The sequence below is a fragment of the Chinchilla lanigera genome, unplaced genomic scaffold (genome assembly GCF_000276665.1).
Source record: "Chinchilla lanigera isolate Chin_1 unplaced genomic scaffold, ChiLan1.0 scaffold00099, whole genome shotgun sequence".
Lineage (NCBI taxonomy): Eukaryota > Metazoa > Chordata > Mammalia > Rodentia > Chinchillidae > Chinchilla > Chinchilla lanigera.
The window spans coordinates 3,687,030-3,699,913 of NW_004955500.1; the positions used below are offsets into that span (position 1 = coordinate 3,687,030).

General features: G+C 39.4%; 1 protein-coding gene across 1 annotated transcript in view; it reads right to left on the reverse strand.

Moving 5' to 3' along the window:
- Nell2 (neural EGFL like 2) overlaps positions 1-12,884 on the reverse strand; it is a gene marked incomplete at its 5' end in the record, with an annotated part of 379,873 nt that overhangs the window by 17,137 nt on the left and 349,852 nt on the right. Inside the window, 1 exon segment of the mRNA XM_005406591.2 lies at positions 8,956-9,096. Coding sequence (XP_005406648.1) covers positions 8,956-9,096 — 141 coding nt within the window.

A 12,884-nucleotide genomic window follows, 5' to 3' on the forward strand; every position in this document is an offset into this window, starting at 1 on the left:
GACCATACTTTTAAGTGAAATAAATCGGACACACATGTGTAAATACCACATTGTTTCTCTGGTATGACAAACCAAAAGGTTAAATAAGGACTAAAAGGTATCATAGATACTGGGAAGTAGGAAAAAATATTCACATCAGAAAGGGATCTAGGGAGAGGGAAAGGAAGGAAGTGAAAAGAAAAAAAGATTAAAAAAGAAAAATGTTAACAACACTTTTGTAAATAAGGAGGGCAAGTGGGGTGCTAGGGAGGGGAGGGAAATGGGAAAAAAGGAACACTCAAGATGTGCAGGTACAAATTCCCTATGATGAATGTGATCATTATCTGTATCTAAAATGTACCAATAAAATTAATTAATAGAAAAAGATGGGCTGGGGGCATAGAAATGCTGGCACAACTGAAGTGTCCTGTGAGAGGACAGAGCAGGTAGCCATACAGCTGGAGGTGCGCCAGACCCTGGAAAGGGTTGACATATTTGAACTTTATCCGAAAGGTGATGAAGCATCACTGGAGGGAAGTGCAAGGAATTCACAATCAGATTTGCATAAAATTATTCCTTTGGTTTTCTTTTACAAAAGAGATCTAGTGCTCTACAACTGGAAGCCAAGAGATGGGTGAATAGGGTGTTTCTCCTACAGTGAGAGAGTCATGTAGTAGTCGATGTGTACCACATTCTGAGCACTTCACACAGAGCGGCTCATTTGACCCTCACGGCAACCCTTGAAGGTACAAGAATTCATGCTTTCATCAGTTAGAAAACTGAGATACAGGAAGGTTGCATAACATTCCCAAGGTCGCAGTAAGGTGTAGGGTCCATACAGGACACAAGCAGCCAGGATCCTGAGTTTGTGTTCTTAAGTGCAGTGCTACACTGGGCGGGAGCTGTTGGGAATGCACAGAGACAAGAAGGTAGAATCAACATGATTAGCACCTTGTGGGCTTTGAATATTAGGGAGGCGTAAGGATCAAAAAATGTTATATTTCTACCTTGGAAAATTCTGGGTGATGCTATACAGCACACAGAAAGAAGAGCAAGAACTTACTAGGGAGTGGAAGAGAGGGAAGGGATGAACACAGGTACGTTCAGTCAGATGCACTGAATGTACTTTCCTCGGGGCTCCTAAGTGGAGGTGAAGGGCACAGGTTGGAATTCAAAAACAGGACCTGGCTAAAACACAGACTTGGTGTGGCTATACTTTCATCATTCCTCTTGTCAAAGTACAGTTCAAGCCACACCTAAGGCAGTTAAAGCTAATTCCTTTGCTTGTACCTTCATTGCCAGTAATACCACTGTACTCAGCAAAAGTTCAAATACAAATGCTAGGTACTCTGAGAAATCTTCCTGGATGTCAAAGTAGCAGTAACTACTATCTTTGTTTCCTCAGAGTACCACATTTATATTTTTTCTCAAAATCAAATAATTTCTGCAATCATTTTCCACCTTGTTCTGTGGTCTTCTCATTTTTGAAGAGACTCACTACTTTATATCTCATAGGACAACATAGTTTATCTCTTCTACAAGCTGAGAGAAGTGACAATTTCTACTTCATATTTGTATGTAGCAGAGAGCTGGTAAAGCGCCTCAGTGTACTTGGACGTATATTCAGTGATTACTCATTGAATTCAATTTCAGTGTGCTTCACTTGTGTCCTTTTGTTGGTGTAGATCAAAAATTTTCAGTATTTGGCTTGAAAAGACAGTTAAAAGACAATATCATGTAAGTATCATTTTTTGTGGTCTTCACAAGTTAAAAAAAAAAATAAACAGCTTCACCAAGCTTGAAGATTATCCAGAAATTAAAGAAAGAAAGGAAAATATGGACATGAAGACAAAATGCATTTATGTGTAAAAGAAATACTGGGTTATATTCTAGAGAGAGTCAAATTTTAGGCACAGTAGAAATGATGATATAAACCAGAAAAGAGGCATCCTGGCCTGCTACCTAGGGACTGTACTAACCCCTAGGATAAATGGAGCAAAATAATGCACAATTTGTACAAAGGCAGCTTATAAACATTTACATGCTAGATCATACAACTGTAGCCTCAAAAGTAGTGAAAGAGTGGTTATTCATGTTTTCAAGAATCACTCTTATACTTTAGAGTAATTGTAAATTCACTGCTGTTGCTTTGTCTACTTTGTAATGCTTTTTTTTTAAAGCAACAGAAAAATGGCACCTTCCTAGATATAATCATACTCTTAAAATTGTATCCTTCTAAATACTAATATTACAATTCTCCAAGTCACTGAAATTGCAGTAAATGGATAGTTGTTTAGTCTTTTAGTGACTTTTTTAAAAATGATATAGATGGGTTCTTTGGAAAGACTCTCTCAAAGCATTTTATCTTCTGAGAGAGTAGATTTTTAAAATAATCTTTATAAATTCTATTGGTAGATGATAGTACAATTGTGTGCTGGAATAGCAGGCTTTTTAAAACTAAAAAATTCTGTGTTCTGGGAATTTCCTTGAAAATCTTTTTCAGGTATCACAGAATTCATTAAAGTTGCTATTTCACATTTATACTTACCATGTGTTATTTTAATGTTTAGCTTAATTGCCCTTAAGATTTTGAAGATTGAACATTCACGAGTGCACTAATTACATTTTATCCTGAACACTACTATAGAGCTACAAGGATAGTAACACTTTGGTTCACAAACACTTCCGTTTGCAAACAAAGCATCTGGCCAAAGTTTGCTTCCATTTGGAAGTTCTGCATCGGGTGACACACACGACCAGGACCACATTGGTCATACAAGCACAAATGTAGCCATTGTCCCCCAAATCTTAAAACACGTTAAATTTGCTAACTGAGGTACCACTGTATTTTAAATATATTCTCTGTATATTCACTGCATTTCATATCCATTCGAATTCTAATTAAAAGATTATCAATTTTCCATTTGACAAATAAATTCATCATCGGCTATATGTCAGACACTTTTCTTCGCATGGAGACATAGTAGCTGACAAGCAAACAAATCAATCTATATTATAATTTCAGGAGAACTAATGATTTCTATGAAGAAAAGTGAAGCAGGATGAGTGAACAGAGTGTTAGTCACGGCAGACGACTTCAAGTCGGGAGTTCAGGCAAAGCCATTTGTTATGATTCTGACTAAGAATGACTCCCAGAACTCTAACGCCCTCGGAGGCAGGTCCTTAGGAAGCTGACTGGATCTGAGGGTGCTATAGCTGACTTGCTGCAGGAGAGGGCAGGCTTGCTCGGAGGTCGGTTGCTGAGGGGCACGACCTAGAAAGGTGTATCTGCCTTCCCAGCACTGCCCTTTGCCTTCTGTTCCCTGGTCACCATAAAGTGAGCAGTTTGCTCTTCTTGGACCCTTCCATCATGCCCTTCTTGCCTTGCAGCCAGCCAACCATGGACTGAACCGTGAGCCACAGTAAGCCTCACTTCCTTGAAGTTGTGGGTGTTGGGCATTGTGTCTAAGCAAGGAGACAGTGACTAACATGATTTAAGAAGAAACCTAAACTCAATGAAAGAAGAACCATGCAAGATCTTGGAAAAGGCTGCTTTATGCAAAAGGAACAGCATATGCAGAGGAATTAGTCTGGTATATTTAAGAAATGCCAAGAAAGCCAAAGGTGTTTGGTTTGTTTAAGAAAGGTACATAGGTTGAGAGAGAGCCCAGAGAGAATAGTATCTCCAAACCCAAGGGAAGAAAGTTGTTTCTGAGAGAAAAGAATGATCAGTTGGAGCAAATGCCTCAGTGGTCAAAAAATGAGACAGTAATTGATCAGTAAATGTATCAAATGGAAATTTCTAGCAATCTTTAAAGCATAGCATCAGCAGAAGCAGTGGGGATAAAGCCTCAGTGGATGCAAAAAAGGAAGAGATAACAAGTAGAGAAAATTTCTTTAAAGATTTCTGTGCTAAAGAAACCAGATAAAGGATATTTGGAGAGTTAAGTGATGTCAAGGGAAGTTATTCTTTGTTTCTGATTTGATTTTTAAAGAATACTGCTACTCTAGATTGTATGGGGGGGAAATAATGTGCTAGGAAAAGAATATATAACACCATAACAGAGAAGGCAGGAATATTGCTGTGAAGGCCAGAGAGGGTGAGATTCAAGGTACAGCGGGCTTTGGTGTCGGACAGGAGAGCAGCCATTTCACGTGCTGAATCAGCAGGGAGGGCTGCAGCAGATGCGAACATAGATGGCAGCAAGCTACTATGGATCATGGAAAAGCGAAGTCATTCTCTTTCGACTGCTTCTGTCTTCTCAGGTAACTAAGCAACTGCTGGAGAATGAGGAGGAAGGAAGTAGCGCCCAAAGTTTGGGGAGATGGGAGGAGGGGTGAGGTGGTCGCATCAGAGTTGCGGGGGGGAGTAATTAAGGAAATAAGTTAGAATTCTGGGGACTGCGGCTGGCCCTGGTCACGGGCAGCTTCTGAGATGGCCCTGTGGTTCTCGCCGCTTAGGACTCGCACGTCATGCGATGCCCTTCCGTGAATATGGGCTGTTCCTGCTGACTTGCTTAAAACTAGTGCAATATGGGAGAGGTGTGGGGGGACTCTGGCTGGGCCAGTGCTTGAAATAAATGTAGAAAGGAAGGGACCTCAGAGCCATAGCTCCCGGGCTCCTACAGTTCAGGGCAGATCTGTGGGACAATTGTCAGCAGAATCAGTAAGTTCTACTCAGAGATGTTTGCTCTGGCCGTAGTGTCCTGTGCCCCTTAAACGAGGCTGGCATGCATCACACAACAAACCATCCCACTCCTTTCCTGTCCCCTGACCTTTACAAGTGTGGCCAATGCTTTTCTTCCCATCACTGTTCTCATGTCCTTCAGTTATGCAGGAATAGCCCCAGAAGTCTTAGTTTGTTGTTTTCCTGAAACCGTGGAACAGTCTCTCGGGGCCTCTCAGTTACTGAACTGACTCTCTTCTCCGAGTACCTTTCATCATGTATGCAGCCCCGTCACACACCGTGACAAGAAGGGGCGCTACATCGGATATTAGTTCATGAAGTGTAATGTCACCGCTTCTGGTATTAGATTATTAAAAGGTTGTGCCTTCCGTCCGAAGCTCTCTCTTGTATTGCTTACTCTAGGGAGCAAGACATACTTCCGCATCTTGAACAGCACTGTGGAGTGACCCGTATGTTAAAGAACTGAGTGCTATCAACACACACGCGTCACCTGGGAAATACAGTCTCCTAGTTCCAGCGCAGACAAGCCTTCAGAATAAGACCTCAGTCCTGGCCAGTTTTTGTCTGTTTGTTTGCTTGGTTTGTTTTGTTTTTTGAGGCAAGGTCTCACCATGTAGCTCAAGCTGGCCTTGAACTCATTATGAGCCCCAGGCTAGCCTCAAACTCACAGCGATCCTCCTGCCTTGGCCTCTCAAGTGTTGGGATTACATGCATGTGCCACCATTTTGACTACAATGGACCAAAATATCGGCTGAAGGCCAACATTTTGCCTGCAATCTCATGAGAGACTTGAAGACGTATCGCTCTTCCAAGCTATGTAAAGACTTCTGATCCAGAAAATAGGTGAGGTACTATTTTGTTTTGTTTTCAGCTGCTCATTTATGGGAGTAATTTCTTATAGATCAATAGATAACTAATACATCTCATTTGAGATTGGTGGTCATATGTTGAAAAGATAGCAAATGCAGAAATAAATTTAAAGTAAGGCGGTCCACGTGTTTTTTTTTCCTATTCACACTCAAATGCATAGAAAAAATTAACATCGGTCCTCCCTGGATGGTGAGTGGGAAGGGATCGGGGAAGGAGAGGATAGAATGGGACGTGTCTGCATGGCACCTACATACTTCTACGTGCTTTGCAGGGTTCATAGGCAGCTTACAGTCATTCTTTCTGTGTACAATTTTTAAAGTGTCGATACAGCACCACAGAATACATGCAAAGTAGCTTATCAGGGAAAAGCAAATCACACTGTTTGACCTGTCTCCAAGCTGCAATCCGTGGTTCTTGGCATTCTATACAGGGCTAGAAACACCCACTCTGCAGCATTCAAGTGCGAGATAAAGCCCCAGGACCACGGTGAAGTGTCTGTTAGCACATGCCAGGTTTTAGCCCCTGGTAGGATACCATTCCTGTTTCTCTGTGAAAATCCTGATGAACCCACAGCTCCTACTGCTGCTGGGAAAGCTTCTGGAAAGAAGCCTTCGTACCTATTACCCAAGTCTGTTTCACTTTCTTCTTTTTTTTTTTTTGATGAAGAAAACGCTTTGAAGCCCCAAGATAAGAGATACTGTAACATATGCGTCTCAGGCATCTTTAATTCGGATTTTCGATGTGTCCACCCTTTCTCCAAGGCCATTACTGCTTCATAAAGGTATAAATACAAACAAAGAAAAAAATGAGTTCTTGAGTTTTGTCTCCCATTGCTGTACCAAGAACTCAGATGGCAAAGTCCTTCACTGATAATACTTTTCCTGGCAGCTGTTCACTGGCTTCTAAAACTTATGCCCCTTAGTTGAAAGTACACAAGAGCAAAGCTGTCTGTCCATTCATTAAAAATAATTAGAAATTAACCATAAATAACTGAATACAATGTGGCTGAATTTTCTACTCCTATTACATTTAAAATTTCTAGGAAGCAGGGACCATATCCTGTGTATCCAACATTCAGCATTCACTAAACACTTCTTACACTACCAGCCGAGCAAAGCGTGGCTTGTACTCTACAGAGTCTCCTTGGCTACATCATTCTCATGTTTTCTTTATTCTGATTTTCCCTCTATCCTGCTTTCCACATCTATTTTTTCTACCTATCTTTGGTCAGATTTTTGCATGCATCCATTTTCAAAAGTTCGCATGATACTCTGCTGGTGATTTCTTCTGTTGTGCAAAAGCTTTTTAATAAGGTGAGATGCTATTCATTGATTCTTTGTAATATTTCCCTTGTGGTCTGGGTTTTGTTCATGAAGTCTCTGCCTATACCTATGTCTTTGAAATTTCTATCTATTTTCTCTTCCAATAAATTAGTATTTATGTTTTCATATTTAGATCTTTGATCCATTTTGATTTTAGTGCATGGTGATAGACATGGGTCTAGTTGTAGTCTTTGTCATGTGGAAAGCCAATTTTTCCAGCACCATTTATTTATTTATTTATGTATTTATTTTTTTTAGTTTTTTTCCAGTACTGAGAATTGAACTCACAACATTGTGCTTGCCAGGCAGGCACTGTGCCACTGAGCTAAATCCCCAGGCCCCGCCAGTACCATTTATTAAACAGGCTGTTGTTCTTCCAGTGAACATGTTTGGCCCATTTGTCAAAGATAATGTGGCTGAGTGTGTTTTTAGTTGTGTCTGCATCTTCTAATCTGTTCCAATGATCCTCAGGTCTGTTTTTTGATAGCACCATGCTGATTTTATCACAGTAGCTTTGTAGTGTAATTTTAGCCTGGGATTGTGATGTCCCCTAACTCCCACAGAGGGGGAAAGAGCTATAGCCAGTTGTCCCTCAGACAAAAGACTTTTATCTAGAACACACAAAGAATTGAAAAAAATTAGACCTCCAAAATTCAAAGACCCAATCCAAAAATAGGCATCTGAGATGAATACACACTTCTCACATGAAAACATACAAATGGCAAACAAATAAATGAAAAAAAGTTCAACATCATTGGTCATTCGAGAGACACAAATTAAAACAACACTGAGGTTTCATCTCACCCTAGAAAGAATGGCTATCATAAAAAAATCAACCAATATCAAATGCTGGCAGTGCTATGGGGAAAAAAGAACCCATCTCCACTGTTGGTGGGAGTATAGACTAGTGCAACCACTGTGGAAATCAGTGTGGAGATTCCTAAAAAACTAGGATTAGAGGTTCCATTCCACCCAGCTATTCCTCTTCTGGGTATTTTCCCAGAAGAATTAAAAACATCATACAACAGCAATATATGTGCAACCATGTTTATAACAGCACAATTTGTAATAGCTAAATTTTGGAAACTACCCAAATGCCCATCAACTTAGGAATGGATAAAAACAATGTGACTTTTTTAATATCATGGAGTATTACTCAGCCATAAAAATGGATAAACTCAAAACCATACTCATAAGTGAAATAAATCAAACCCATATGTGTAAAGATTGTATTGTTTCACTAAATGGATGTAACTCAAAACCATACTCATAAGTGAAATAAATCAAACCCATATGTGTAAAGATTGTATTGTTTCACTAATATGAGAAACTGAATGAGTAAATAAGATCCAAAATGTACAATAGACACTGTGAATTGGGAAGAAACTGTTGAAAAGAAAAGATAAACTATAATAGGGAAAAGAGGACAGGAAAAAGGGAAAAAGAAAAAAAATGTATTTATACACAAGATAGCTAAAATAGGTATACAGCTAGTTTCTCTTAGCTCACTGAAAAGAAAGGCTTGTGCTAATATTGTTTGGACAAGATATTATGCCTGAGGGGCTGGGGATTTAGCTCAGCGGCAAAAGCGCCTGCCTGGCAAGCACAAGGTCATGAGTTCGGTTCCTGGTACCGGAGAAAAAACAAAACCAAAAAAAAAACAACAAAAAAAAGATATTATGCCTGTATCTTGTATTCTGAATAACTACTATGAAGATAACAATATGCAATGTGCTAATTATTACAACTCTCCTACTAATCTGTTTTGAAACTCTGTTTTATTGTTATTTTCTTTATTTTTTTCTCACTTTAAAATAAAAAAATTAAAAATTCAAGAGGTCATATGATAACACAGGTTGCTTTTAACAGTTGAAAGTCTCCACAAAAAACTGGTTTAGTGTCACAAATTCTATCTAAAATAGACTATTATAATTAGCAAACAAAAGTGTGATAGTAATGTTTCCAATCACTTTTTTGTAAACAATCATGAACATATCAAAGACTTAAGTATTAACTAACATCTACTATTGACATCTTACTGTACGTTGTTCACATTAAGAGGCATTGTTGAGCTCTAGGTCATCTCTTCGTACTGACCTTCACAGGATTCTCCTCCTGGTGAGAACAGCCCATTGTCATGATAGCCATCTCTGCACTCACAGTGGTACCACCCCGGCAGGTTGACACAGTTAGCACGGCTGTCACACTGAATAAAGCCATCGGAGCACTCATCGATGTCTGTTGACAAAAAAAAAAAAAATGGAATTTTATACAATTGTTTCTTTCAAAGAAACCAGATTATTGTCCTGCAAGGCTGCTAGAGTGTTTAATGCCAGCAAATCTTTGAAACTGAAACAATATAAATCACTAAAGTCACCTGATTATTAAAAGCTTGCAGAAATAATGCAGTCGTTCTAGCAACAGCAGAAACGTCTGGAAGGCTTCTGCTACAAAAGCCACTCAACTGTAACAACTGGAAACCATCAGTGACTGTCGCAAAGAATACTGCTTCTCCTTCTTCAGGACATGCTCGAGGTCATGGTATTCCAGTCCCTTTAGTTTAGATGTGGGTGTGTGAGTTCCTTAAGCCATTTGAGGGAGATAAATATTACTTCTAGGCAAGGACTTTAAGATGAAGTGTGTGGTTCATATGTACCTTTACCCATCACCATGACGAGCAATTTTCAGAGGGTCTATGAACCAATTAATGGTTTTCTAGGTCTTTTGACTAAATGGAGACCTTGTTAAATAATCGAAGGTACTGCCTGCACCCTTGTGGTTGCCAGATATTTCCACACGTACCCACTCCCATCCTGAGAGCCCCGCACTATGTCTGAAGGCTCCACCTGCCGAGTGGGTAGCTTTTCCTCATGTGCTTCCTATACGTGCTGCAGGGGTCAAGCGTGACATTGTTTCTCAGGTCGAAGATCAGGTCAGCTGCTTGTGAGAGCCCCTTAGTCTATCTTAATTGGCAGAATCTGTTCTTTTTTATATCAGCCTCACCTACCTATGAATTCATGGAAGCATATACAACTTTTATTTTCTTTTTAAATTTCCTCTTTCCTGATGTTCAATTTGAAAGAGGACAATGATTGAATACGTGAATAGATAAGTGAAAGGAAAATTAGGGAAATAAGTGATTACTTGTTTACATCTTGATAGAGTTCCTTTAGCAGTAAAGCATGCAAAATATTCTCTTAGATTACTATCCCTACTAAGTACTAGGAAAAAATATTTTATGTCACTGTAACATTTCCACATTATTTCTGAATTATCGATGTGCTTGCCGCTGTGGCTCCTCTTCCTAAAAATCAGCTGCCGCAGCCAGTAATTCCCACTGACAAAATAACTGTTAGGGGCTGGATCGGCTAACCGTTGGCTTGCTGACCCGCAGGCACTCCACTCCATGTCCAGTTCCTAAGGCCTCACGGGTGTTATGCAAGAGTCTGCCTGTTCTTCGGGGCCCTTCCTACCTGATAAGCCTCCAGTCATGAACGGGGCCAAAATGCTGTGCCCGTTTCAGGTTCACCTGGTCTTTTCTCCCACCCTCAATGATGCAGACAAGTGTACCACTTCCCAGCGCTCGGACAAAGGGAAGTGGGTCTGAACTGAAAGCTCTGGAAGAGAGGTTGGTTAGAAGAAGGCCATGAAGGGACACTTGGAGTCTTTCAGTTTAGAAAAATTGAGTCTTTTAAAGGAGCTATTAATAAAACAGAGATTTCTACACGGCAGCAACTTTCTCACTATATTTAGCCTTTAGTTTAGTCTTCCTTTATCCCTTAAAGTAACTGCAAGGTTACCTCCGTCCTCATGAAAGCAACATGGATTCCAGTTGTCACTTAACTTATTTTCTCTTCTGTTACTCCTCCGCCAAGCACCAGGCCTCCTTCCACACTGCCTTGCCTGCCGCCCACCAGCTACGTTACATACCGCCTTTCCTCGACGACAGACACACTCTCTGACGCTTACCAGAAACGCTGTATGAATTGTATTACTTTAGTGTTTGGAAGACGGGAGGTACCAACATAGGTCTACCATGATGTATTTTCATATAGAGTCTAAGCATTGTTTTGTTATTTAACTATTATTACTAGGCAGTATCTGGGAAGATGAGTACAAAAATATATGCTTCCTGCATTCATGCAGCACTCCAAGTGCACTGAATACCTGCTATGTGTCTGTATGTACTGCAGAAGTAAGGATGCACAAGACTGGAGGAATTTCTGTCCTCGCTGTGTTTATAATCTATTTAAATTGCTTTACTTTTTAAAGTAAACTAAATTTATGAAGACCTGAATTACGATCATGTAGCATAGTGTTGCCAAAAATGTAATATATCACTGGAGGTATGATACGTAGGTGAGAGTGAGAAAATATTTTATTGTAGTGGCTATATATTTATTTTCTGGATTATTTCTATTTATGACAAATGGTATAGTACAGTTATAAAATTACATTTAAATTTTAAAAGTGAAAGGAATTATAGAAACAATATCAAGTAAATATTGGTGTTTGTGGTATTGGAATGTGACAACAATTATTAAACCTTGAAAATATCATCATACAATTGTTCAGGCTTGTGCCTAGATGGTCCTCTGAAAGCTTCATGCAGTCATAGAGTTTTTCAGAGATGGCTGAATCTAGAGCGTGTGATTGATTCATAATGCAATGCTGGGATTAAGGGAGCTGGGATTCAGGGTGGGTAACTGCTGGATCAGTCCACTGATTGGACTGGGACCACCGTAATCCTGGTAGACTGGATACGATATAAGGGACACAAAGAAGCTTGTCTCTCTTCCTCGTTGCTTTTGCTTCTTCTGCTGCCATGAACTGTTGCCCTCTGCCACACCACCCTGCGGAGCCAGCTGTTTATAGACTGAACCGCTACAAACTGTGAGCTAAATAAACCTTTCCTCCTTTTAACTTTGGGTGTTGGGTATTTTGTCTTAGCAATGAGAGAAGTAAGACGATAGTCTAGGGAAACTACTGACATTTCAAGAAAATTTGCTGAGTAATTTCTTATGTACTGAAACGCCTTAATTCATGTAAAATATGACTTAATTTATAAAAAAAAGTCATGGTTCAATATTACATATTTGTACTATTTAGGTTAGTGAAGAAAAACAGTTACATAATATATGAAACCTCATTTTATACTTTTTATTGTCTAGTTAATTGTTTTGTTTTGGGGGGATTATTTTACTCTTTTATTTCAGATTTTTGAGATAACTGTATATTTACATGAAATTGTAAGAGACAATTCCATTTCAGTTACCCAGTTCAACCCACCGCGAACATCTTGAAAAAGCATAGCACAGTGTCATTCCCAGAATGCTGACACAATCAAGATATAGACAGTACTGTCCCACAAGTACTTATCTTTTTACCCTTTTCCCATCCATTCCTGAGTTCTTGCTAATCACTAACATATTCCCCACTTATGCTATTTAACTTTTTAAGCCTGTAATATGGATGGAATCAAACAATATATAATCTTTTGGGATTGCCCCTCCCTCAAGATAAATCTCCATGGATTCATCTAGATATCATCAATGGTTTGTTCTTCTTAGAGGACAGTGTACTGGGGATTGAACTCAGGTCGTAGCACGTGATAAACAAGTGCCCTACCACTGAGCTACATCTCTGGGTCAATTTGTTATTCTCTATTGCTGACTGGTCCTTTATAGTACAGATGTATCATAATTTGTTTTCATCATTCACCTGCTGAAGGGCAACTGGGTTGTTCCTAAAATTGGACTTTATTTTGTTAAATTTATCTTATTTTTAAATTAACATTGTGCACAGCCTAGCATATGAGAGACCTTGAGTTCATTCTCCAGCAACACACACACACACACACACACACACACACACACACACTACTGTATGTGTTTAGAAGTTTATATACATTGGGTGATGATTAAACTTACCAATGATCAAATGCATTATCTCACACAGTTATAATTTTTGTTGTAAGAACACTTAACATCCACTCGGATTTTTTTTTTTTTTTTTTTTTTTTTTTT